This window comes from Oncorhynchus nerka, linkage group LG16, assembly GCF_034236695.1.
Source record: "Oncorhynchus nerka isolate Pitt River linkage group LG16, Oner_Uvic_2.0, whole genome shotgun sequence".
Taxonomy (NCBI): Eukaryota; Metazoa; Chordata; class Actinopteri; order Salmoniformes; family Salmonidae; genus Oncorhynchus; species Oncorhynchus nerka.
In genome coordinates, this window is record NC_088411.1 from 34,389,557 (window position 1) to 34,415,900 (window position 26,344).

A 26,344-nucleotide genomic window follows, 5' to 3' on the forward strand; every position below is an offset into this window, starting at 1 on the left:
TAACCATCTTTGATGCACAGCAAACTCCAAGTCCAACCTCATATTACTGGGATTTCCATACCAAGAAATATGGAAGTTGCTTTAGGTGTGAGATACAATCGAAAGGAAAAAGGAAGTAAAGTAATGCGGTTGTTTAAAAAGCATAATGAGACTTAGAGTAAAAACTTCACATTTCCCATAAATATTCTAAACCAAAGCTAAACGTTAATACCACACTGTCAAATACAAATCGTATCAAATATACTGTCAGTGGTGGGAAAAGTACCAAATTGTCATACTTGAGTAAAAGTAAAATACTATTTGAATAAAAGTCAAAGTATTTGGTTTTAAATATACTTAAGTATCAAATGTAACGAGTACTTTTGGGTGGTAGGGAAAATGTATGGAGTAAAAAGTACATTATTTTCTTTAGGAATGTAGTGAAGTAAAAGTAAAAGTTGTCAAAAATAAAAATAGTAAAGTACAGATACCCCAAAAATACTTCATAAGTAATACTTTAAAGTATTTTTACCTAAGTACTTTACACCACTGTATGCTGTATAGATGTATCTATTACAGCAGCATGAATCACAAGGAAAAACTATGAATGTAACTTTTTATACTTTTTATACTCAGGGGAATTACCCTGTAAGGACAGGGAGGGGTACGTGTAAATGTTTCTAACAGAAAAAAATATGAGACGCATACAGTATGCATAACCATGGTAGCAATTGAAAAGGGAACAATTTTGAGATAATGGGGGGAAATTATCAGAACAAGTGTGAGGACACAACAGTTCATCTGACAAGGCCAAATCCTAACACTACACTCTTGATTTTATGTGCATTCTACTTGTAGTCTACATGAGTTCTCGAACAGAAATGGGAAATTCACATTTTTACTCACAGGTGTGTGGTTTGCTTGTATGACATCACATCCTGCTTTTGATTTACAGCCCTCACCTTGACAACAGCACAATATGCTAAGGTAACCCAATTTGCGGGAAGGACGGGGGCAACTTGTTGCGGGTGCTACACCTGCTTAGAATGTCTGTCAGTTGAATCCCGCCGTAAAGCAGAGACCCAGAGCCCGCTCTCACATAATGTATAGTATGTTAGTGTTCAGCCACTGTGTTCCCATTGAAGCACTTACCAGTGACCAAATATGCAATTTTCAACCTGTATACGTGATGCAGTGTTAAGGGCTACATATTAATTAACACTAGGCTGACATCTTACCCAGCACCCACTGCTCAGAGAGAATCCTGCTCCCATCTGGTCTCTTGCCTTTGTACTTCCCCATGCAGAGGCCTGCCAGCCGGACCGTTTTGAAGACTGTGCCCCCAAACAGCTCGATAAGCTCCACCAGGCTGTGGGTTGGGGGCTGGGCGTCCCGGGAGACAAACATTGCAGGCTGACCCAGGAACAGGTCCTGCTGGCACTCCCCTGCAGACAGGAGCTGCTTCAGTTTACAGATTTGGGAGGAGAGACATGACAGGGTCTAAGGTGGTATGTATTTTCCCGGAAGGGAGAGTTGTTTGCAGTGAGTTTTTTTTAAAGAGCCCTTAATATAGCTAAAAGAGTAGTTATTCAGCAATGTACATTTTGTATATGTATTGTGTGTTTGGCTGACCATTAGTTGTCACAACCAGTGTGTTGCAGTGTTCTTTTTTCACAAGGAGAGGGCAGAAAAACACCTTGAATTTGTAAACAAGTCTTCCTTTAGCCTATATAGGGATAACCACATTTCATACAAACAGAGCTGCTGTCATCACCTGTATAATCAAATACCCTCCAAAAAGGCTTGACCCCCATCTGACCCCAAATCTCACCCAGTCTAGTGTTTCTCCACTTGAACAATCTACTAACTTGGTATCTTGACAAATGTTGAATTTAAATAAAACATATGTGAAATACAACACGATATGTGAAAGGGATTTGAGGTTTGAATTGAAAATGAACATCTGCCTGCCAGAGTGAACCATAAAACCTCTTAGCAGTAAAATAATGTTAACAGGAGTCATGATGAATGATGATTACATGTGGTTTTTGTAATCTGGGGCCATGCTTATTGATTTGTAATGATTGAAAATATGAACAAGCTAACCACACGGGAAAAAATAAATCCACTCATTTTGTTTACTGCTTTCCATTGTGTCATTTGAGCAATGGATTTAATGTCTTAGGTTTATAACGATGCACATTTTGGGGGTCCGACAAGGGGTAGAACAGGGTACATATTTTAAGCGTAATCTAAAAGGTGATCCCCTACTCAGACCAGGTAGACATTTATATTTCACTATGAGGACACGTTGGTCACCCTGGACTCCAGTCCACATCTCTGTGTAAGCAACAGCCCTTATCCACAGCCTCTAGGGGTGGATGACATTAGCTGACACAGCTCATAGCTTGCAGTTGCGCCGAGTAATACATCAAAGATTCAATAAAATGCCATTCTCTGCACCTGGTTTGACTTCCTTGGGCTGCTGTCCAGGCTGTCCATCCTCATTGCCCGAGAGCACTGAATGAAAACATACAGGCAGTCTTCGCTGACATTGTGCTCCGTCTTAAGACTACAGAGTAGGGTTCTAAGCTACAGGGGATGTTTGGAGTGCTGCTCCAATCTGCTGCTTTATGGATGAGTGCCAGAAAACAGGCTTTACCTTGAATTAGACCTATTGGAAGTTTTTTTTGGTAGGCCATTCTCAGACTTTAAAGCATGTTGGTCCTCCTCTCTACATAGCAGGAGACATTTTATCACTAATACCATATAACATTTTGGTCAAATCGTTCAAAGGGTGAGTGAACGGAGCATTAAAGCACATTGTTCACTTCACGGGGCGTGATACTTGGGGTGGATTAATAATGAAGACATGAGGATTATCAGTGAAAACTGTGTCTTTCATCAGGGAACACTGATTTGAATCAAGTGAAGCATTGATTCTCAAGAGATTTGTGACAAGAGACTTAGGCTACATCTCAAAAGGAGCATTGCAATGGGTTGAATATCAATCAGGAGACATCTCATTATTTGAAGTAGGCTAACTGTGGCATATACAGCTGGCAAAAATTGACACTCAATATAACTTTAAACTCATTAGTCATGCCACAATATTTAGCATAAACCTCCACCCTAAACAAAGTCTGTCTGTGTAAAGTTATTACTCTGAACTAATGTATTGTATTGTCTTTACAGATGTAGGATCTTAGTTGTATCACCCTGTTGTTGCAGGAAATCTCCTGAAAAGCAGAAAATGCTAACTTGAAGTGTATTCAAGGTTCAAAAGGGCTTCTAAAGTTTGTAATTTCCTATTGCTGTAGGATTGTTTTTTTGCTTTGAGAAACGGGTCAAATTAAGATCCTATATATATGTATCAATCTATATTGGAAAATATGGTGTGTGTTGGTGTGTGTGTGTGGGGGGGGGTTGGATTTCTTTCAAATTATGTTCCTTTGGAAATGTAATTCATCTTTACTCTCCTTTTATGACATTTTAAGTTATTCCATGGCTGTCAAAATTTTGGTTGTTGTTAACAAAAATTCAGAAAATGAAACACATCGAGTTTGTGGTTTTTCTAAAATTGGGTTCCAATCTAAAACAGCTGCTTGGCAGATTCTGCGCAGTCAAACCGGTCACAAAAGCAGTCCTCAAAAAAGGTGACGGTTGGGTTTACTTTATGAGAAGGTTAAGCTACAACAGCTGATCAAAATCACAGGTTTGCAGTAACTAGACATTAAATTAAAGTTTTTTAAATCTCATGAGTCAAATAAATGAATGATTATTGAGAGACCAAGAATAATCTTAACAAGTTTCTCTTCTTTCGTCAGCTGGGTCCAACAGAAATTCGATTTACGCTTTGTCCCAACCCCTCCGAAAGACACGCATACAGGTTGGAGAGGATTTTATTGATTTATTTTACCTTTATTTAACTAGGCAAGTCAGTTAAGAACAAATTCTTATTTTCAATGACGGCCTAGGAACAGTGGGTTAACTGCCTGTTCAGGGGCAGAACGACAGATTTGTACCTTGTCAGCTCGGGGGTTTGAACTTGCAACCTTCCGGTTACTAGTCCAACGCTCTAACCACTAGGCTACCCTGCCACACTGAGCGCCCGTGGAGCAGTTATGTGCGTCTTTGAAAATAAGTTGTCTTTAATTATCTTAAAATGTGTCCTAAGAACAAACTCCTATTTCATAAACAATAAAAACCTCTACATTATACACAACTACTATTGGTAGCCTATTGTGTTAATATAGCCTTTTAGCATCCACAAAGGAGCATGAGCGAATTGGGCTTTGATTCACAATTCCGGCATAAAATAGGCTAGGTCATTGTGTGAGTCACTTCCTTCCCCCTGATGAGCTTCCTCCAGACATGAAACGACTGACAGACAATCAGACGGCCACACATCTAATGACTTAGCGATTCAACTGGAACCCATGAACCAACTCCAGTTTTTCTGAAAGCGGCCTTCCTCTGTGGTCATCTGCCTAAAACGTGCTGCATTTCCTTCACATTCTGTTACATCACTTCACTTCCTGTAATTCCGCTCCTTGTGTGTGCTGGGACTTGAGTATGAGTAGAAGACAAATGCAATGCATTGTAACAGAAACTGATGCTTAAAAATACACACAGAATATACCTAAAAAGGTTATATGACCTTTGGAATATTTGTAAAACCGTTGTCTCAAAGTTTAAAAAAAAACTGTCAGTCAAAGAGAGAGACTAGCTGTTTCACCCAGAGGTGGAATATGTAGAGCTTCAGTGTTAAGGGAAATGAAGAATGAAGCTAGTGGAGCAATAGGAAGATGACCATGATGGAGAAACATCCCTGGGGTTTAAGACAAAACATCCTCCAAGCGGATTCACTTCCTTTGTAGACCACCTGCATCGCCCCGTGTGTGATATCAGCGGTTTAATATAGCTCACATCATTAGAATAGACAATGACTTGTAAAACATTTTTACTATTCTTAACAGGCTGGCTCATCTTGAAAATAATAAACATAATACACCATAAGTCATGTTTAAATATTGCTAAATTATTTAAAAGTAATAATCAGCCTTGTGTATAAGCAAATCAGCCTCGCTATTAGTATTTTATGTTTTATGTCTGTTGTCAATAGAAGAGCTCAACTACTGAACTGAACTGCATAGAACTGAGAGGGGCTCTTGTCAGGTTTGTTAATGTGTGACCCTCACTTTGCACTGACCCAACTTGATCTCTCATCCATTCAAACCAAAGGTTAATGTAAACCAGCTATGTTTGCCATGTGTTTCAGTATATGCATGAACAGCATTATATTAATGTCCTACATGTCAAACCACAGGACTTATTTATACATCTAGAACTCCTAAAATGTATCAAGCATGCAAGTAGATGTAGCTGTAGAGACGTCAAAATGGTCATGGTTTTTAATAGCGCTTATGCACCTCCATCATGTCGCGCTCTACTTTACCTGAAAGCCTTGAATAGCAGACCATGTAAGATCTCCCGAGGATGACTGTACACACACACACAACCAAAAATCAACCACTAAGTTAAAACAAAGCACACATTCCAGAGCTCATTGGCACCTTTGAAAATGAGCCAGCATAAAAACAAAAAAAATCCTTGCCCCTCCTTGGAAGACAGTTTACCCAACAACATTTATTGTCTATGTCCCATCCCTATGGTTAAATACGTATCAAACCATGCTCCTGAATAAATTACAATATTTTAGCAGTATGGACAACGGTTTTTTTAATACTATTTGAACCTGTCTGGTTTCAACTGCCTAGGCTACTTGGGACCGTTTTCTCCTCATGATACTCCATGCTAGTCTAAGAAAGGCTTGAGACAGGATGCAGGGATCACAGCCGCCCTGATCTGCAACGCATCCTCTCAAATCAAAGGTGGGAAAATCAAGAGGAGAACGTGGTCTGGCGACAGCCAGGCACCTCTGCAGATTCTAAGTTAACTACAGTACAATAAGCTAATAGTCAGGTAAATTACATTGACTTCAGACATGGCTACTGTGTAGGACTGTGATTATGGTAGTTTCCCAGCTGCCTGTCAACAGCAGCCAAGATCAGAGGTGATAAAGAAAAAAGAAGCGCCTTGAAAAAGGACTAGATGAAGAACCTTTACTACTTCATTCCCACACAGGAAAAAAAACAACAGGGCTCTGTGAAGCCAAGATCAGTTTATTTTAAGTCACATTAATAGAGATTTAGCATCTTATTAAGATGACATGAAGTGGACAGATGAGCTTTATTAATGTCCCCAGAACTTCAGCCAGATACTCTTCTCCCTCTGTAAACATACTGGATCTCACCCCTTCATATGTAACCAAGACCCTGATACAGCCCAGAGTTGGAGAATGACAGGAAATAAGAGCTAATGTTTCTTAAGACAGAGCAAAGAGCTCGGAATGGGATGAGTGACGACAGAGAAATAGTCTCTCTTTCCCGCAACATTCTCATACTTAGACAAATGCTGTGCTTTTGTCGTCAACAGGGGAAAACATATTTACAGTGGGTAGGGATGGATATGGCAATTGCAGACTTTGCTGGAAGAAGGCAGCTGCATCCAGAATAGATGATCGGCCATCGGCTTGTGAGAACACGCAAATATGGTAATTACTTTATACTATCTGCCCATCTGTCTCCCTGACCTGTTCATAAAGCTCTCGATCTCATGCAAACAAGAGGATACGGCGGGAAGTGTTTAATTAGTGCATCTGCTCCTGTGTGTGTGTGTGTGTGTGTGTGTGTGTGTAAGAACGAGTTTCCACATTGCTGCTTCCAGCCCAGCGGCTCTTCACAGTGACTGGCCACAGGGATGTAGTGGGAGGGGCCTTGCTTTCACTCCAATATCTAGCTAATCAGAGGGCCAACTGCAGCTGAAACCAAGAGGCTGGGGGCTTAATGAAAAAGGGGAAGCGTGCAGTCTAGGACTGGGAACCTGCAGGAATGACACCATCCACCCGGTATACCCGCTGACCGTATCCCCTCCTCCTGCCTATAAAAGAACCTGAAGAATTGAAAGAGGACTGTGTGCATTTGGATATTCCAGAGGAAAGAATTACAACAATATTTCCCTTCTAAAAACAAATCCATTGAAAGGCAGTGAGTGACCCAAAAGGAGAATTTTGGATAACAATACAAATGTTTGTTTTAATTCTTAAAATGTTTTATGTTGGCTTACTGGTCTTGAGTGGTTGCTTGGCCCTGGGGACCGGTTACAGGAAAACTACAGACACGACAGCTGTTAAGAGACAATACCAGATCCAGAATGGCCCGTGCAGTTACACCTTTCTGCTGCCTGAGCAGGACAACTGCAGGACCCCTAGCAGCACCTACACCAACCTGGTCCAGAAGGACGATCCGGCAGAGTATGACGAGTCTGCCCAGAGGCTGGAGCAGCTGGAGAACATCATGGAGAACAACACGCAGTGGCTCCTTAAGGTACAGTGTTCTGCTTGACGTCACACAGCTTCTCTACTGGTAGTGCAGGTGTGTGTGTTCAACACGGTCTCACACCCATTCGCATGATATTATACGTTTTTTTATTCTGTCCCTCTATATCTTATGATCTGTTTAATCTCTCCAATTCATTTATGTTACAAATGGTTCCACAAAAATATATGTTATTTGCACTCTTTGGATGAGTGCCCATATTTAAAACATAAGGGACTTGGTTCCGGATACCCCTTTGGGTGCTATGAGCCGTTCAGTGATTAAGCAGTAAATGAATGGTTCTGCTGCTCTGCCACTATGTTTAGGGCTGGCACAATTACCGTATAACTGACGGTCATGGATGAAGAGTCATGAAAATAACCATCATAACCATAACATTTTTAAATCAGCTGATTGAAGACGGGACCGCTGAACATTCCTGCGGTTGAGTCCATTTCAGCTGTACCCTTAACATGAAACTGTCATTCAAATTCTGTTAATGGATGTGGGTCATGCAATGGAATGTATTTGTTATGATATCGAGTTGAATCAACAAATCACAGCATATCATTTTACTTCCTGTTTGCGCCTATGGGTACACTCGCAATGGCCGCCAGTCCACCCATTATGCCATCGTTGACATGAAAAGGGACGCCCGTTATATTCAGTCTATTTCTACGGCAGGAAATGCATAGAAATTAAAAAATATTGCTATTCAAATGGCTATTACGGAGACTGCGGTCATTTGGCTGGCCAATTACAATCATCCAAAATTCCTTGATCGTCACAGCCCTAATTATGTTGTTACGTAAATGTAAGATGATAAAGTTAAGAGACAGTAAGCTTTAGCAGCTTTCGGCATTGACCTCATTATGTATCTTACTGTGCAGAGGTGATGTTATGTAGTATCATGGACTCATTTCAACTCAGGGAAATATTCATATAGGCCAGCTACAGGTTCTGGTTTCCCACTCCGCTCAATATGGCTTACAACAGGGCTCTCCAAACCGGTTCCTGGAGAGCTACCCCTGTATAGGTTTTCAATTCAACCCTAGTTGCAACTAACCCAATTCAGCTTATCAACCAGCTAATTAATAGAATCCAGTGCCCTAGATTAGGGTTGGAGCGAAAACCTACAGGACAGTTGCGCTCCAGGAACAAGGTTGGAGAGCACCGTTTTACAAGTTGTTTTCTATAGGACGGGTTTATTTCCCCCCGTGAGAGAATACAAGAGTATACACTAGGACCAGGACTATATCAGTATCATGATTCTCGTTAGTATCGTGGCAGGAAACTAAACACAAAGCGGATTTGACTTCTTTAGGAAAACAGCCCTAATGTTGGAAACAAACATCATGTTGTCATCCAGAGTCACATTTATATTCCAAGCTATAGCACACAATATTTTACATACAGCAGGTTTTTAAAAGGAACAAATAATTTCAGCCCCCGAAAGATACCAGTATCTTCACAGCCCTAGTGTACACACCAACTTTTCAGTGATGTGCAGGCGCGTTGAACTCCAGTCACTTCCCTTACTGCCAAGATGGCTTTGAAAGACTTCCATTCAGATGCAAAGAATTCTCTGATTCTGATTGAGAGGACTGAACTTGACCTTGTAAAGATGTAGGCAAGTGAATTGTGACATTGTCCTACTATTCGAAGGGGGAATCTTGACATGGATTCAGTCTTGAGCAGTAAGAAAGCGAATGTGAGCCGAAGTAGGAAGAAAGTATCCTGAAAGGCCATAAAACAAAGAAGCGTCCCAGAACAGAAGCAGGGCTGTGGTGGCTCTGTGAGTGGGTGAGAAGGGCCCGAGAAGTGACAAAGCCTCGACACAGGTGCCCAGATGAAGGGTGTGCGCATCCCTTTCAGCACTGCTGAGCCATCACTTGTGAAAGAAACAGAGTGCCTCTGCTTGGGCTGCCTCCATTCTTTCTTCTCTATAGAGTTTGATTAATGAGGAGGTCTATAGAGCTCTGACAAGACAAGCACAACTTCAAAGTCTTAACACACAGCTCACACCTCTCCAAGGAAACAGAGCCTGACCTGAATCACTCCGCCAGCTAGGTCAGCTGCTGCGAAGCGTTAGGGTCCCCAGACCTTTTGTCATTGCTGTTACATCAGAGCCACTGCTTAAGAACACCTCAATTATAAAAATGTAGTCTTTAAAGGATGATGTTTTGAATACGGCACTCAACATAGCTTAAAAATACATTAAGGACAGTGATTGATCTGAAAAGTCAGCTCTCACTCCACTAGAGTTTAAAAGCCTCGAAATGAAGCCATTAAAATAGTGAATCTGTAGTCTTTAGACTCCGTGATAATCCGTCATTCAATTCATTAAGCGTTCACTGCCTCACAGAATTCTATCCTCGAAGGACAGATTTGTTATGCGCAAACATGCTTGTAACTCTGCTAAAATCTCCAATCCAATTGACATGCATGATTTATGCTACACAATAGTCAGAGTTATGTGTGTTCAAGGTTAGGATTTGGCCTAAAGTGACTACTCTGGATGGAAAGGATTAAGAACATTGTCATTAATGTCGGTCATGGAAAGGAAGTCCAGTCTTTAACTGAAATGCAACACATTGGATGTAAAACAAACAAGTGAGCGGAACTAATCTATGGGAAATCTGCAAAGGTTAAGAGACACCTGGTAAAAGTGAGGTCGGCTCAATGCGTCCAGAATTCTAGAGCTATTTTAAAGGAAAAAGTAGACTATGTAATAGGGTTATTTGAAGAGAATTACTAACACTAACACGTAAGAACAAAGCCTTATGCAAAATGTAAGTATCCATTTCCCAAATACATTACTAATAAAATTAAATGTAATTTTTCCTGACACGTCAATTTCACACACTACAGCTTGTGGGAATATTGGCATGATCTGTAATAACAGAGGAAAGGCTCTTCCTCTGTACTGCACCATGTAAGACCCTGAGTCAAGGACAAAGGAAATCACTGTACATCAACTGATGAAATGAACATCTATTGTGAGAGCAGAGGTAATACCTCAAATTATTTCACTGTCCCACTCTGGGGAAAAAAATAGGGAGTCCAGCGGATGGACATAAAAGATATGTCAGTTTGCGGTCACGCTTTTCATGTTAGCGGGGAGGAACAACACGTAAACAGCTGATTAGATTGCCGTCATTGGGAACTTCCCGCTTGCAGTTCCGATGGCACACTCTTCCAGCCTCCACGTGTCTGTGTCCAAGAACACAGCCAATATGGAAGTGGAGAAAGGAAGACCAATTCAAAAATTAGCACTGACCGCTGCACTGTCATTCATTGACATGGGGAAAGGCTAAATATGCTTCCCAGTTTAAACTTAGTCACAATAGTTTAGCTTCTTGGCAGATGGGTATACAACCTAATTGTTCACGCAAACAAAGACCAGAAAAACTAGGTCTACAAGTGCCATGATATCATCTTGCAGTGGAAGACGCTGTGTCGTAGAGGATGCAACTCATCACTCATCATTTCCATCCTGTTTACAAGACTTTCAGGCCTAATTGCCACTCAGGAACTTGATGTAGAAAAGAGCTTTATGATTGGGGTTGTTCTAAATCTGACAGGTGGATACTGAATAGGGGACATAACGCCTATCTAAAGCTTTTATTTTCTCTGAAGACAATGATACCATGTGGGATAGACACTAGAGAAGACAGCTTATTTAGAACTTTTCCACTAGTAGACATTTTACAATTTATTAGTTGTCGCCACGATGACTGAACCTAATTCATGAAAAGGCTCATTCAGAAGTGCAATTTTACAAAAAGAACCTTAGCGGTTGAATATAGCACGTTGACAGGGAATTACAGTGCAGTCCTGATTGATTGTGATACAATTTGATGTAACCAAAAACAACCATATAAAAAATGTGTAGATTTTCAGTTAGATATTAATCTCTAGTATAGTTCAAGTGATGGCATTAATATGAACCAGAAGGGATGCTGGGAAAATATATTCTCAGTCTTCCATTTTTGACCCCAACAGAAGCAAGTGAACTTCCTGCAATTTAAGGCTTCAATATAATGTCAATCTAAACATTAGTCAAAATGCCTGGCCTGTCACTGGATAATTGTCTACATCTACCTCTCAGTCAGACAAGGGGAAAAGCCATGAACTCTATGACAAGGCTGTACTGCTTAAAAGGAGTCATTCTAAAAAGAGAAATAGGCTACACATTCACTGTGACATCCATATGGTAAACCACAGTATCATACCCAATTCATTTGACACAATCACAGTGAACCAATAATACTGATATATCACTTAAACCATCTCACTAACCTGCCTTCGTCAACTCTTATTGATCCTTACTGCAGCTGGAGAACTATATCCAGGAAAGCATGAAGCAGGAGATGGCCCAGATCCAGCAGAATTCTGTCCACAACCACACCGCAGCCATGATAGAGATTGGGGCTAACTTGCTGAGTCAGACCACTGAGCAAACACGGAAACTGACCAACGTAGAGGCGCAGGTGAGGACCTTTTACTTAACAATATTGGTTTTGTGTGTGTGATATATATACATACTGTATACAGGGCTGTGAAATGTATTTGCCGCCTTTCTAATTCTCTACTTCACAGCCCTTCAAACAAAACCTAATATTAGATAACTGGATCCTGAATTAACAAATAATACAACAATTGCATACTTATCTCATTTATTTCATTAAAAAAAAAAGTTGTCACACCCAATGTTTTATTTGATTTTACTTGGCAAGTCAGTTAAGAACAAATTCTTATTTTCAATGGCGTCCTAGGAACAGTGGGTTAACTGCCTTGTTCAGGGGCAGAACGACAGATTTTTTACCTTGTCAGCTCGGGGATTCTATCTTACAACCTTTTGGTTACTAGTCCAACGCTCTAACCACTAGGCTACCTGCTGCCCAAATGCCCCCGTGTGAATGCCCCCTTACACTCAATAACTGGTTGTGTCACCTTTAGCTGCAATGACTCCAACCAAACGCTTCCTGTAGTTGTTGATCAGTCTCACATCGCTAGAATTCATGATTCCTTCTATTAAGGCAAGTCGTCCAAGTCCCGAGGCACCAAAGCATCCCCAAAGTATACATTTTTGTTATTTGTAAAGTCATGTTCCCTTTATCTAATATTAGGTTTTGGTTGAAGATCTGATAACATTCAGTATAAAAAAATATGCAAAAATAGAGAAAATCAGAAATGGTGCAAATACTTTTTCACGGCACTGCATGCTAAATGACTCAACATTCATAACCCAGTAGCCTACATCAAACAATTCAGTGTTTCCCCTATATTCATTTAGCAGCAGCGGGGATAGCTAAATGTTTTCAGTGTAAACTTAAACGACTAAAACCAGACAAAGTATGTAGAAAAGATCATGGAGCTCTATATATCACTAAAATAAAATCACCAAAACAATCACCAAAATAAAAAAAACTGGACAGTCAGGGAGAATGTACAATTCCAAAAATGTCATGGCATGGGGACCCCATTGATTTTCTTATGTTTGAGACACTCCGATAGCATAAGAAAACTGCATAAGGGTTAGGGTTAGGGGTTAGGGCATATGGAAAAGTGTAGAACTGCAGGAAATCAGCTTTAAAACTGCCATTTTTTCTCTGCCCCATGGTTAAAATGTGTAGAAATGTAGGAAATGAGCTCTGTGGCCAAGAGGGGGCCTCTAAAATGTTTGGTCAGAGACACCGCCGTTAGCCCCCCCATGCTAACTTTGCTACCACCGCTGAAAAAAATCCTAGGGGGAAACACTGCAATTAATGACAAAAGTAATCAAATTGCCAATGTATATATATATATTTTAAATTGAATGCTGTCCAACAGGGCCAGGATTATGATTTGCTTTCGAAGGCCATTGACCTTTTGTGAACGAACTACACAGCATTTCCTGTTACTAACGTCATTGTATTCCCACAAGAAAGGGTCTCTCAATTTGTCACAATCAGACATCCGTGTGTTCAAAGTCTCCAACACCAGCTCCAATGGTAGACAGACACATACCCAACATTCATGTAAACAGCAAATTGGCCCAGCTTTTTGCTGAGTTCAGTTCCTCAAACTGGAAAATCAGATGGGGTTTTCTGGACCTAGGATTTCAAAACGTCTAAAGAAATTCATTACATTATAGAGCCACTCTTTCACAGTAGCCTCTACACCCACTGCCCCCTTTCCAATATATTTGTCCTTTATTGGAATTCGATTGTTCAGTTTTTTCCTGTTACAAAACAGATTTCCACAACCATCTACACCCATGCTAATTGTGCTCTAAGAACGTGAAGCGAACCACAAAGTGTTTGCACATGAAGTGAGATAGGACTGTTACAAATTGAGTTTGCACTCCTAGAATTTTTATCAAGTAAAGTGCTACATTTACAAAATACAAATGTCTTGAGGGTGCTGTATTGTAAATGTTTTCAGTCTACTGTGAGTGTGGATAAAAACTAAACTCATGGCAGGGTGTGCACAATTTATTTTCAACTGTAGCTGTTCCAAAAGAATTGCAGTGAACTATGGAGCCGTTTATGAAACAGACTACTCTAGAGAATACAGGGAGATATCAGAATCCATTACATATGACTCATTTGAGATATTTTTCTAGCCAGGAAAAAGACCAATGATTAATTTAGTCATACCACATCCCCAATTGAGAGATTGCCACTTTTAAGTAATCAGTAGTTGAAACAATAGCGAGTCCTCACCATGGTTTCAGTAAAAAGCTAAGGGATGGGGGTGGAGAATTGGAACCACTCAAATTCAGAGATGGAGCTATGAATGCAAGGATCGACTATCCATGATATCAAAATGTGTTATATCGAGGGTTTTTGAATATACAGTGTTTGTTTACATTGACTTTGTTTACACCTTTGTAGTAAAACAAGCTTATATTTTGGGCTCTGATGAGGAATTTACAAGTTCTGTTCTTCAAGAATCAATGGGTACATTTCATTAATGTATAAGTCCAAAAATGTATATACAATGCCGTGAAAAGTATTTGCCCCTTTTCTCATTCTCTATTTTGCACATAACTGACACTGAATGTTATCAGATCTTCAACCAAAACCTAATATTAGATGTGATCAAATAACAGATACTTTCGAGTATGACATGCTTGTTTCAGATCCTGCCACAACATCTCAAATTGGGTTTCGTCTTTGACTAGGCCATTCCAGAACTTTAAATTTGTTGCTTTTCATCCATTCTGATGCAGACGGACTTGTGTGTTTTGGATCATTGTCTTGCTCCATGACCCAGCTATGCTCCAGCTTCAGCTCATGGATGTATGGCCTGGCATTCTCCTTTAGAACTCTTTGATACAGAGGAGAATTCATGGTTCCTTCAAGAAAGGCAAGTCATCCAGGTCCTGAGGCAGCAAAGCATCCCCAAACTATTACAACACTCGATCGAGAGGTTGTGGCAGGACCTGAAACTAGCAGTTCATGCTCAAAACCCCACTAATGTTGCCAAGTTACAGCAGTTCTGGATGGAAGAGTGGGCCAAAATGTATCCACAGGGATGGGAAAGACTGCAAGAAGCATTTGGTTTCAGTCATTGCAGCTAAAGGTGGCACAACCAGTCATTGCAGTTAAAGGTGGCACAACCAGTCATTGCAGCTAAAGGTGGCACAACCAGTCATTGCAGCTAAAGGTGGCACAACCAGTCATTGCAGCTAAAGGTGGCACAACCAGTCATTGCAGTTAAAGGTGGCACAACCAGTCATTGCAGCTAAAGGTGGCACAACCAGTCATTGCAGTTAAAGGTGGCACAACCAGTCATTGCAGCTAAAGGTGGCACAACCAGTCATTGCAGCTAAAGGTGGCACAACCAGTCATTGCAGCTAAAGGTGGCACAACCAGTCATTGCAGTTAAAGGGGACTATTACTTTTTCACACAGGGACATTGGGTGTTGCATAACTTTGTTAATTAAATAAGTATCAACATTGTAATTTGTTCACTCAGGTTTATTTTATATAATATTAGGTCAAGGTTGAAGATCTGATAACATTCAGTGTCAGAAATATTTGTCAAAAATAGGGAAAATCAGAAAGGGGGCAACTACTTTTTCATGGCAAGTTAGCAACTGCTGATTGCCCCTTTAAGGGCAGATTCCGAAAATACAAAACTAAAATTACTTGCGGGAAAACAAAAGCAAATCCCTCAAGATCCTGTGTTCTTAATTTGATTCTTGCCAAATATCTGACATAATGACAACAAGATGATGTTTACTTAATTTAATCTGTAAAGGGCTTGCAGCAATTAATAGCGCAATCTCATCTAACATTTTCTGTGGGAAGTAATTGTCTCTCATCTTTAGGTAATAAATAATACAACTCGGCTCGAACGTCAGCTTCTTGAGAACTTTCTGTCAACGAATAAGTTGGAAAAACAGCTCATTTTCCAAATAAATGAAATAAGCAAGCTGAATGACAAAAACAGGTAAGGATGTTTTGTTGTTTGTAGTAAACTGCAGTCATGCAGGTGCCCAATCTCTAAATCATGCTTTAACTAAAAATGCTACAAATACCAAATAGTAAATATTTAGTCTAATGTTTCCTATATTCTGTGTGAAACACAGTTTTGTAAAACAAACTTCTTGATTAGATAGCTAGTTGCTTGGATTGGAAACCAGGGAAGTTGAGTTGCCATATGTATTGTACAACAGTCCACAACAGTAATAATTGATGGGACAACACCAACATACTAAGTAGTGCTATAAGACCAGTAATGCCCTGCCAGCTCTGTTGCAAATTGCTGAGCGTGTACCCTGCCCTTCCTCCTCCCCAGCTACCTGGAGAAGAGGGTGGGGGAGATGGAGGTGCAGATGCAGGTGGAGCTGGAGCAGCTGAAGGAGAAGAAGGAGCAGCTCTCTACACTTGTACTGAGACAGACTGCCGTCATTGAGGAGCTGGAGAAACAGCTTCTCCGGGCCACCACCAACAGCTCTGCCCTGCAGCGGCAGCAACAGGAGCTACTGGAGACCGTCAACAACCTCATCTACACCATCTCCGTCCCCGCAGGTGGAGGAGGGTGACAGACTCGGGGGAGGGGGGGGAATCAAAACCACTGTTGAAAAGTAAATATATATTTTTATGGAAAAGTAAACTTGATGCAGTATAAATTTGATGTGCTCTCCACTTTCTGCAGTGAACAAGCCTACCATGATGCAGGATACACCGACCACATACCCAGACTGTGCTGCACTCTACAAGTCGGGGAACACAGACAGTGGAGTCTACTCACTGGCCCTTCCCAACACTACACAGGAGATTAAGGTACAATTAAACTCTTATGTTAATATCCATTTGTCCTATGCAACTTATAAGCTGCCTACATTCAGAATAAATGTACAATTACAGTTGAGGTCAGAAGTTTACATACACCTTAGCCAAATATATTTAAACTCAGTTTCACAATTCCTGACATTTAATACTAGTAAAAATTCCCTGTCGTATGTTAGTTAGGATCACCACTTTATTTTAAGAATGTGAAATGTCCGAATACTAGTAGAGAGAATTATTCATTTCAGCTTTCATTTCTTTCATCCCATTCCCAGTGGGTTAGAAGTTTACATACACTCAATTAGTATTTGGTAGCATCGCCTTTAAATTGTTTAACTTGGGTCAAACATTTCAGATAGCCTTCCACAAGCTTCCCTCAATAAGTTGGGTAAATTCTGGCCCATTCCTCCTGACAGAGTTGGTGTAACTGAGTCAGGTTTGTAGGCCTCCTTGCTCGCACACTTTTTCAGTTCTGCCCACAACTTTTCTATAGGATTGAGGTCAGGGCTTTGTGATGGCCACTCCAATACCTTGACTTTGTTGTCCTTAAGCCATTTTGCCACAACTTTGGAAGTATGCTTGGGGTCATTGTCCATTTGGAAGAACCATTTGCAACCAAGCTTTAACTTCCTGACTGATGTCTTGAGATGTTGCTTGAATATATACACAATATTCCTGCCTCATGATGCCATCTATTTTGTGAAGTGCACCAATCCCTCCTGCAGCAAAGCACCCCCACAACATGATGCTGCAACCCCCATGCTTCACGGTTGAGATGGCGTTCTTCGGCTTGCAAGCCTCACCCTTTTTCCTCCAAACATAACGATGGTCATTATGGCCAAACAGTTCTATTTTTGTTGCATCAGACCAGATGACATTTCTCCAAAAAGTACAATCTTTGTCCCCGTAGGCAGTTGCAAACCGTAGTCTGGCCTGTTTATGGCGGTTTTGGAGCAGTGGCTTCCTCCTTGCTGAGCGACCTTTCAGGTTATGTCGATATAGGACTCGTTTTACTTTTATAGATACTTTTGTACCGGTTTCCTCCAGCATCTTCGCAAGGTCCTTTGCTGTTGTTCTGGGATTGATTTGGACTTTTCGCACCAAAGTAAATTCATCTCTAGGAGACAGAACACGTCTCCTTCCTGAGCGGTATGGCAGCTGCGTGGTCCCATGGTGTTTATACTTGTGTACTATTGTTTGTACAGATGAACGTGGTACCTTCAGGCGTTTGGAAATTGCCTCCAGGGATGAATCAGACTTGTGGAGGTCTAAAATTTTTTTTTCTGTGGTCTTGGATTTCTTTTGATTTTCCCATGATGTCAAGCAAGGAGGCACCGAGTTTGAAGGTAGGCCTTGATATACATCCACAGGTACACCTCCAATTGACTCAAATGATGTCAATTAGCTTATCAGAAGCTTCTAAAGCCATGATATCATTTTCTGGAATTTTCCAAGCTGTTTAAAAAGGCACAGTCAACTTCGTGTATGTAAACTTCTGACCCACTGGAATTGTGATAGTGAAATAATCTGTCTGTAAACAATTGTTGGAAAAATGACTTGTGTCATGCACAAAGTAGATGTCTTAAACCGACTTGCCAACACTATAGTTTGTTAACAAGAAATTGGTGGAGTGGTTGAAAAACGAGTTAATGACTCCAACCTAAGTGTACGTAAACTTTCAACCTCAACTGTACATTTAGGCAATAACACCACCACAGCCAATTGTCTTGCAAATGTGTATAACAATCCGTCGGGAATCAAATGTAGCCAATGACGGCACAGCTTTCCTTTAATTCAGAGTCAGTTAAAATGTTCTCTGCCTTTGGTTTGTTTTGTGCATGCCTAAACTTGAGTAGGGGTTCTCCTTAGATACTTTTCATTGGTGAGTTACAACCTGGTAATTACACATCGCTTGTGCTCACAAAACCACCATTGCTTTTAAACTACTGATATGGAACTGTTTTTATTGTTATGTTTGTTGCTGCAGTCTAAACTCCCTCACTGTACTGAAACATCTGAACTTAATATCATTGATACCTGGAGAAAATCTTTGTTTTGTTTGAAGGCTTACTGTGACATGGAGATGGAGGGGGGTGGATGGACAGTACTACAAAAACGATTTGATGGTCATGTTGACTTTCACCGTACGTGGAAAGAGTACAAAATGGTGAGCGCAAGAGGAAATGATCCCAGTCCCACAGCACAAAGCTTAGATAACGCTGGCCAGTAGCAAAAAACAGAACAAACATTATGATCATATTAAAAGTTGAATAATTATGTTGTTATATTCCTTCAAAGGGCTTTGGAAAGCCTTCAGGTGAATACTGGTTGGGAAATGAATTTGTTTCGATACTGACCAATCAGCAACCATACGTCTTGAGAATACAGATGATGGATTGGGAGGATAACTCAGGATTCTCACTATATGACCAGTTCTCTCTCGGCAGTGAAGCAGAAAACTACAGGTATGCCTAGATTTCCCAGGTGTGGTGTTCCAATGCTAGGCTACTTATGTGACGGAAACTATATTGGGGGAGTCTGTGTGTGGAGGACCTTTAAATATAGGTGATCGCTTTTAGTACTTTGCAATGCGGACTGAAACACATTATCATAGCTGTATGACAGAGACAGATTTAGTCTGTTACTCAAGATGTTTTGATGTAGTAATGTTAAAGTAAGCTCTAACAAAATGGTGCATACAAAATGTTCTTTAAAATCAACAAATGACAAACAAAATATTTACCTTGCCTGAAAATATAAATATGTTGGGTGGGCGGTGGGAGGATCAAACACTTGTCACCAGTCCAAAATAAATATTTTGTCATCTGGAAAATGGTCAGGATCTGTGAAACAGAAGACTAAAATGCTTCGGTCTCCTAAACATTCAATCTGCACCCCTAGACATCACCAGTCCCTGCCATTTTCTTTGCTGAACATAAGCTGATTTTAATGAGAGAACTGACACTTCCTCTCTGTTTGAGCATTAGACCTCTACTCAAGCACACTCCTATTAATTCCTTAAGTCTCAAAGTATGACCCTTGACTATTCTAGAACCAGAAATATAAATGATTCCATATAACTTATCTTCATACTGAAATTCAAAGGCCACAAAACAACAGAGGTTAGAAATGACATCAATACCTCATCACCAGCATTGATATTTTCGACAGAATGAATGGGCGGAAGGTAGGCCTAGCGGTTAGAGCATTGAACCAGGAACCGAAATATCACTGGTTCAAATCCCAGAGCCAACTAGGTGTAAAATCTGTCGATGTGCCCTTGAGCAAGGCACTTAACCCTAATTGCTCCAGTAAGTCACTCTGGAAAAGAGCATCTGCTAAATGACTAAAATGTAAAATGTAATGAACAACCAAACCATAACAGGGCCCTTCTGTCAGCAAACCCTACTGCAGCTGTCATGCTTCACTTAACTTGCAAATGACTAGTGTGTAGACATAGCCTATAGTAGGGTTACTCAACTCTTACCCTACAAGGTACAGAGCCTGCTGGTTCTGTTCTACCTGATAGTTCATTGCACACTAAATCAGTCCCTCATTAGAGGGGACCAATGAAAAAATGCAGTGGCACTGGTTTCGTGGTCCATAGTTGAGTTTGGGTGCCGATAGCTTGTCATGGAGCACAAGAAAGGTTCAGAAGTAGTCACGGAAAACCAAGGGATATTCAAACACAGCATCTTGTAAGTTAGTGCTAGCAGAGTAAGGAATCCTTGGCGGACTAAACTTGGGTCTTCCGACGAATGGCAATCATGTACTTCCTCCTCACATTGTATTCCTCTGTTTTCTTTACACAGGATACACCTTAAAGGCTACAGTGGAACAGCAGGCAAAATTAGTAGCCTCGGTCAACCAGGAAGTGATTTCAGCACAAAAGATGCCGACAATGACAGATGTGTTTGCAAATGCTCACAACTGACAACAGGAGGTAAGGAACAGGTTAATATGCCAATCTCCTCGACTTTTCCACCAGCCTTCATTAAGATCAATTATTTCCTCCATTTTCACATTAACCCCCCCCCCCCCCAAGAAGCGTTTGGCACTACCCCCAGAAAAAAAAAAGTTAAAAGACGTCTTGCCTTTTCTTTCTGTCGTGGGGTCAAGGCTCTCAAGCAAAATTAGATATGAGCTGATCAGTGATTAACTCAGTTGGGAATTCAGCCCCTGCAACAGCTGACATTAATAGTCTGGGAACTACGGATTTCCCCCTCCCCCTCTCTCTGAGCTCAGAAGAGAGGTCCTCCTCCATGCCTCTGATTCGTAGACTGCTTTGGGCGCTAGACTTGGAATTGTTCCATGTATCGGGGTCTGCCTACTCTACATGTAAGCTGCTCTCCAAATGATTTCCCCTCCCGAGGTCTCGCATAGAGGAATCCCTATACCTCAGGGAATTGTTGGGGTTAACCAGCTGCATATGAACAAAAATAGGACTAAGATGACAAACACAGGGGGAATGAGCTGCACAACTTGCAGGCCATGTGATATAACAATCCAGACTTTCCCCTTGGAACTCAATGAAACTGAGGGTACAAAACTGTGGGAGTTAATCGTAATGTGAAAATACAAAACGTCAGTGTTAGAAGGAGAAGCGCAACTCATCATTGGGCTCGTTGTCTTATAGACCATGCACATCATGAAAAACCTCAGACTGACAATCTCTTGTTTTCTGATTTTCAAGGCTGGTGGTTTGACGCCTGCGGCCCCTCTAACTTGAACGGAATATTTTTCCAGCACGGCCAGAACTCTAATCGATTCAATGGAATCAAATGGTACTACTGGAAGGGCTCAGGCTACTCACTGAAGTCTACCACAATGATGATCAGACCAGTAGACTTCTGAGGCTGTCCCAGAGACATGCCTCTCACAGACGGACATAGAAAGGAGAGCATTGTCACTCTGGGAAACTACAGACAAGACAGACTGAACTGCTCCATAACAGCAACCTCACCACTTCCAATCATTCCACAAGGAAGGGAACAAATTAACTCGCTCCAACATGTCAGCAAAGAGTTTACTGTTTTGTACAAAATTGACAGGTGAAAACGAGCAGAAGTCAATGAACTGTGTATTTTTAGAAACATATGGGCTTTGGACTGCATAACCAACCAGGACAAGGCAGTCAAAGGATGAAATAGGTATTTATAGCTAACTGGAACTGTGGTAGAGATAACAGTATTGTTTTCTATAACAAGCAATACCAGGGGAAATGTTAGTGTGTGACACAATGCAAGGTTGGCCAAGTACCTTCTGTAATAACGATATTTCACCCCATTACATTTGATACAATGAATTTGAAAATGGTTACATTTTATTTTATATTAAAATTTAAAAATAGGCCTAATACTAAAAGCAAAGAAAACTAGGGTACAAATACACGATCAAATATGAACATAACGCGCTACGGTCATCAGTAATGAATCTACTGGTTTTCTTTCTTAGAGCTTGTACATACTTACATGGTTTAATTTAAAATGTATAGAAGGTCCACAAAATGTATTAAAATCAGATGTGATAACTTTGATTGGGATGTTACTCAAAACATGTAATCAATGTCAATTAACCTATTTATGCACTTGTGTGAATCTATTGCAAGTGTGTTCAACTTTTTCCATGATTACACAATTGACTGAGTAATTAAAACTTCCACATCCTTTGCCTGACTTAGGCTACGTACTCTGTCGTGATTCTAATCTGTATCCAAGGTATCCAGAGAAAGTGGAGCATATCTGCATATATTTATCAACCTAATTTAATTGTTGTACTGTAGAAATGTGATTTATGGTGATAATAATTTATGTAATACATTTTACCCATGCTTCTGTGAACATTTGGGACCAAAACTTTTTCACTTAATTATTCTAAGCGACTGGCGTTATGATTAGAATTAGTGTATTTAGGAATTTTTCTGTGTGGAGTACAATGTCTTGTCAGATTCTGTCACTCCTACGTGACGCTCGTCCCTCAACCGACAGCCGTCGCTCAATCTGATGTGAAACAATGTCGACTATGGATAATGGTTGTCAGAAAGGCAAAGAAATAGACTTCAGAACATCATTCAAATTAAATCTTAAATTCAAGCTACAGTTCTTATGTCTTCATTCTGCTTTAACACAAAAAATTTAAAAAATGTGTTTTAATGTCTGATGTGTCATGCCTATGATGTTTAAAAAATGCCTTCAACTTTCAATTCAGTTAGATTCTTGGACAACGTCAGGCTTTTGCAGGAAGCTATTTACCTCAGCACTACCCACTACTGCACAAGACAGAAATCAGCACAGATTGAGCGTGTCAGGTAAAAATGCTGAAGGCCCCATTCAAATCAAATGACCTGGCTCATCAAGAGCCTTCAGGGAGTGTGGAGATTGTTTTGGCCACCACAACAGAACTGTGTGCGATTTCAAAAGGAAATGTGATGAGACAGTATTCTATAGCAAAACACCCCTTCCCCTTCACAGATGCAGGCCAAAGATTAATGAATGGAGGAGGACAGGAAGAAGCAACATCCACATCTGACACAGGATGCTGGAGTGAAAAACCACTTTGAAAATTAATTAATGGCAATAAAATTAGGTGTCCTACCCACTTCCTACTGTTTTGAATTCCAGCTCTTAGAGACAGTTGCATCATATGATAGTAAACTGACCAGGCCATTTCATTATAAAAGCATAGACTTAACCAATATGACCCCAAGGGCTATGTTTGAATAAGAACAGTGTACAATATTAGTAGAATCTTCAGTTACTTACAGGTGCTGCTGGAAACTGATCTGAAAGTTCATATGGTTCTTCTGGAATTGTCTTTGTTCCAAACACCACAAAACCTGTTTAGGGGAATATTACCAGCAGTCACAGGCGATGCCCAGGAGAATGTTGAGGGTCCGCCAGTGGCCCACCGACACCACGTGGGTTGTGTTCTCACACACCTGGTCCACCACTGGGAACCCACCCAGAGTTTGGACCACCTGGGTCAATATGTGCTGCTTTCTGAGGAGCCAGATGTGTAAAGAATAAAACCTTTCTAAATATCGAGGTTAGTAGGTTGAGAAGGCAAAGTATCGCCAAGAAGTTCAACAAGACATAATCAAATGTTAATCTGTCTAAGATCCTAAATGTTGCTGTAACAAATATGTTTTGAAATTGACTTACTCTGGTCATGCTTGTCATAACTAATGTCCTTAGAGAGTCTGGATTGAAAAATTATTAACAAATTATATGCACTTTAGAGTACATTCGCACACAGTGAGTTCAATACAAAGTACACACCTAAATAATGACTAAGGGGTAATAGCAGCCATAAAGTCTCAGTTTCAATAGTTTGCATATTGCTTTCCTTTGTTGATATTGAGCAGCAACACAGTGGTACAGCTCTGGATAGGTAAACAGTGAACACCACATGCCAGATATCTGCAGAATTTGATGTGTGAAGAGGAAATCAACACCCCAAGGCCATGAAACAATTAAAAACAGGTTGGAGCGCACCGCCGGTATTATTATTCTGGACCATCCATCTCATATACAGACACCGTAGTAAAAACCGCCCCCTCACGGGCAATCAGCACTGAACACCTGAGCGACAGTTAGTGACAGGGCGAACAGGCTCTTTCCCGTCAGGAACCGCTCTCCAGTCCCCCAGTCGGAAGTCTGGGGTGAAAGCGTCCTGAGCAGAGGGCATCCAAAAAAGCCCACCAGTACACAGCCCCATACATGACTGCTTTACATGCATAACAGGGCATCCGTGACATTAATGTGGCCCAGGTGTGATAAAAAGGTTGCTCGTTGCATATTAGTAATGCCGGGGTTGGAAACAGTCAGCATACAGCAAGGGTTGAGAAAAGTTTAACAGGCCTTTTGTTGAGAAGGTAGCCCAGTATATCGACTGAGCTGAGGATTGCTTGACATTTCATCTGAGGGCTGTTGTGACAAAGTGCGTTAGCAATCGACAATAATTCAACAATTCACCCTGTCCAACCACACTTTAGACATGTTCTTGTTTTTCATTTTAAGGTTTTACAACACCTAGATCCTCCGTGACAACAGAACCCTTTTAAATCTGCCATACTCAAAAGAAAACACACCCAAAACCCCTATACAAATGGACATGAAAGGATTCAGCTTTCTTTAGTAAAGCATGGCATGGTTTGGTCATCCTTCATCGCAAAGGATTGTCCTTAGCGCAGTGCTGACATAAGTTCCTCACTGAACTTTAAGATGGACATCAACCATCATCACTATGATGGAAGCTTAATATGGGATGGAAATAAATGCTGCTGTTGATATTACCAAAGAAATGTGTTCATTAGGGAGGCAACAATGTTTTCAGTAGCAATGCAAGACTGGCTGCCCATTGCTGACACTGAACTGGGAATGTTTTTCTGACATCAAACAAGCCGGCTAGGAGGATTTTCTGTTAGAGGGTAAAAAGCCTAAAGAGCTATTATTCATTTTTCACTGCTTTGCCAAGAAACAAACGAGGAATTTCAACAACTACGTTTTTTGGAGGTTCCTCAAAGGGGATTTTTGGCTTCACTTATGCAATGTTCTGGCAGCAGTGTAAGAGGGCAGGCGTTGAACAAAGAGTCTGCACTAAATAAACCTAAGACAAAGAGTTGGTGTGAACTGTTGCACCAGGCTCCATTTCAATGTGCCTCTCACAAATGAAGGAAATTATTTTGGGTATGACGAGGTCCCGTTGATGGCTGGTCTATGAAACCCGAAATGACTCAGGCTCTAGCCATACAGTCAACTTCCATTGGCCCTCGTTCTAATCTATCTGGGGTCAGGGGGGCTGGAATGGCCAATTTTAACTGAAAAGCACACAAGGGTACAAAGATCTGATTACCGATTGAACATGTGCAACAGCCGTGCACAGAAAACATCAACAATCACAGTTAGGCTGCATGAAGCGAATAAAGTGGTTACAGCATCATGTTTCCTGAAGTTCTTTAAGAGCACATGCACAATGGCATCTTATAAAGCCAAGTACTCAAGATAAAAATCAACTTCTACATTAGGGGGTCATACAAATAAATGCTCAATGATACACATACAGGACAACTCCCCTTACTGCTAAGGGTACAAAAATCACATCAGATGTCATGCTTCATCAAAACATTTCATTCATACTCTACAAAATCATAGATCATCTAAGTTTGATAATGCTGATAGTGTCAGAAGAACAAAGAGGATAAGTGGTTTATGTCATGACTTTTCCATGACTTCATTCCACTCTTGGTGAATTGTTAAGACTACCTTTGTCAAGATGCGGAGGGGATTGAAGCCAAATCCAAAGTTCACTCCATAATATCTTATGAGTGCTCCCAAGACTTTTGAACAAGGCCCTCCTTTGGAGATTTTTGCATTTTTTAAACACCTGTAACTGCAACATAGCACAAAAAAATGGCCTTATATGATTTTTAAAAATCAAGGAAAAACATTCATTTAAAAATAAAAAAATACATTCCACAAAGTGGCGCAGCACCTCTTACAAGCTTATATTCATTGGGGAGAACCCTCGCTCCTATTACACGGGCTCTTCTGTGAAGGTTGAAATCTCTTCCACAGTTGTAAATAAAGGGGCTAGTTCTCCTGATACGTTCCCAGATTTTTTATTTCCTCCATCAGATTT

The 26,344-nt window shown here is 40.7% G+C and overlaps 1 protein-coding gene and 1 pseudogene across 1 annotated transcript; one reads left to right on the forward strand and one right to left on the reverse strand.

Moving 5' to 3' along the window:
- Positions 1-43: 43 nt before the first annotated feature.
- On the reverse strand, positions 44-24,421 carry LOC135561181 (microcephalin-like; annotated as a pseudogene).
- Positions 6,496-22,791, forward strand: LOC115144418 (angiopoietin-2-like). The gene is made up of 9 exons (XM_029685457.2): positions 6,496-7,427; positions 11,756-11,911; positions 15,742-15,863; positions 16,212-16,444; positions 16,572-16,699; positions 18,771-18,872; positions 19,004-19,170; positions 20,518-20,648; positions 21,399-22,791. The coding sequence occupies exons 1-9, from the start codon at positions 7,128-7,130 to the stop codon at positions 21,557-21,559; spliced, it is 1,500 nt and encodes a 499-aa protein (XP_029541317.2). The 5' UTR covers positions 6,496-7,127; the 3' UTR covers positions 21,560-22,791.
- Positions 24,422-26,344: the final 1,923 nt, after the last annotated feature.

Coding starts and splice junctions, on each gene's coding strand:
- LOC115144418 (XM_029685457.2), top strand. CDS start 7,128: ATGTTTGTTTTAATTCTTAAAATGTTTTATGTTGGCTTACTGGTCTTG. Junction 15,864..16,211: donor AAGCTGAATGACAAAAACAG/GTAAGGATGTTT, acceptor CCTCCTCCCCAG/CTACCTGGAGAAGAGGGTGG. Junction 16,445..16,571: donor CACCATCTCCGTCCCCGCAG/GTGGAGGAGGGT, acceptor CACTTTCTGCAG/TGAACAAGCCTACCATGATG.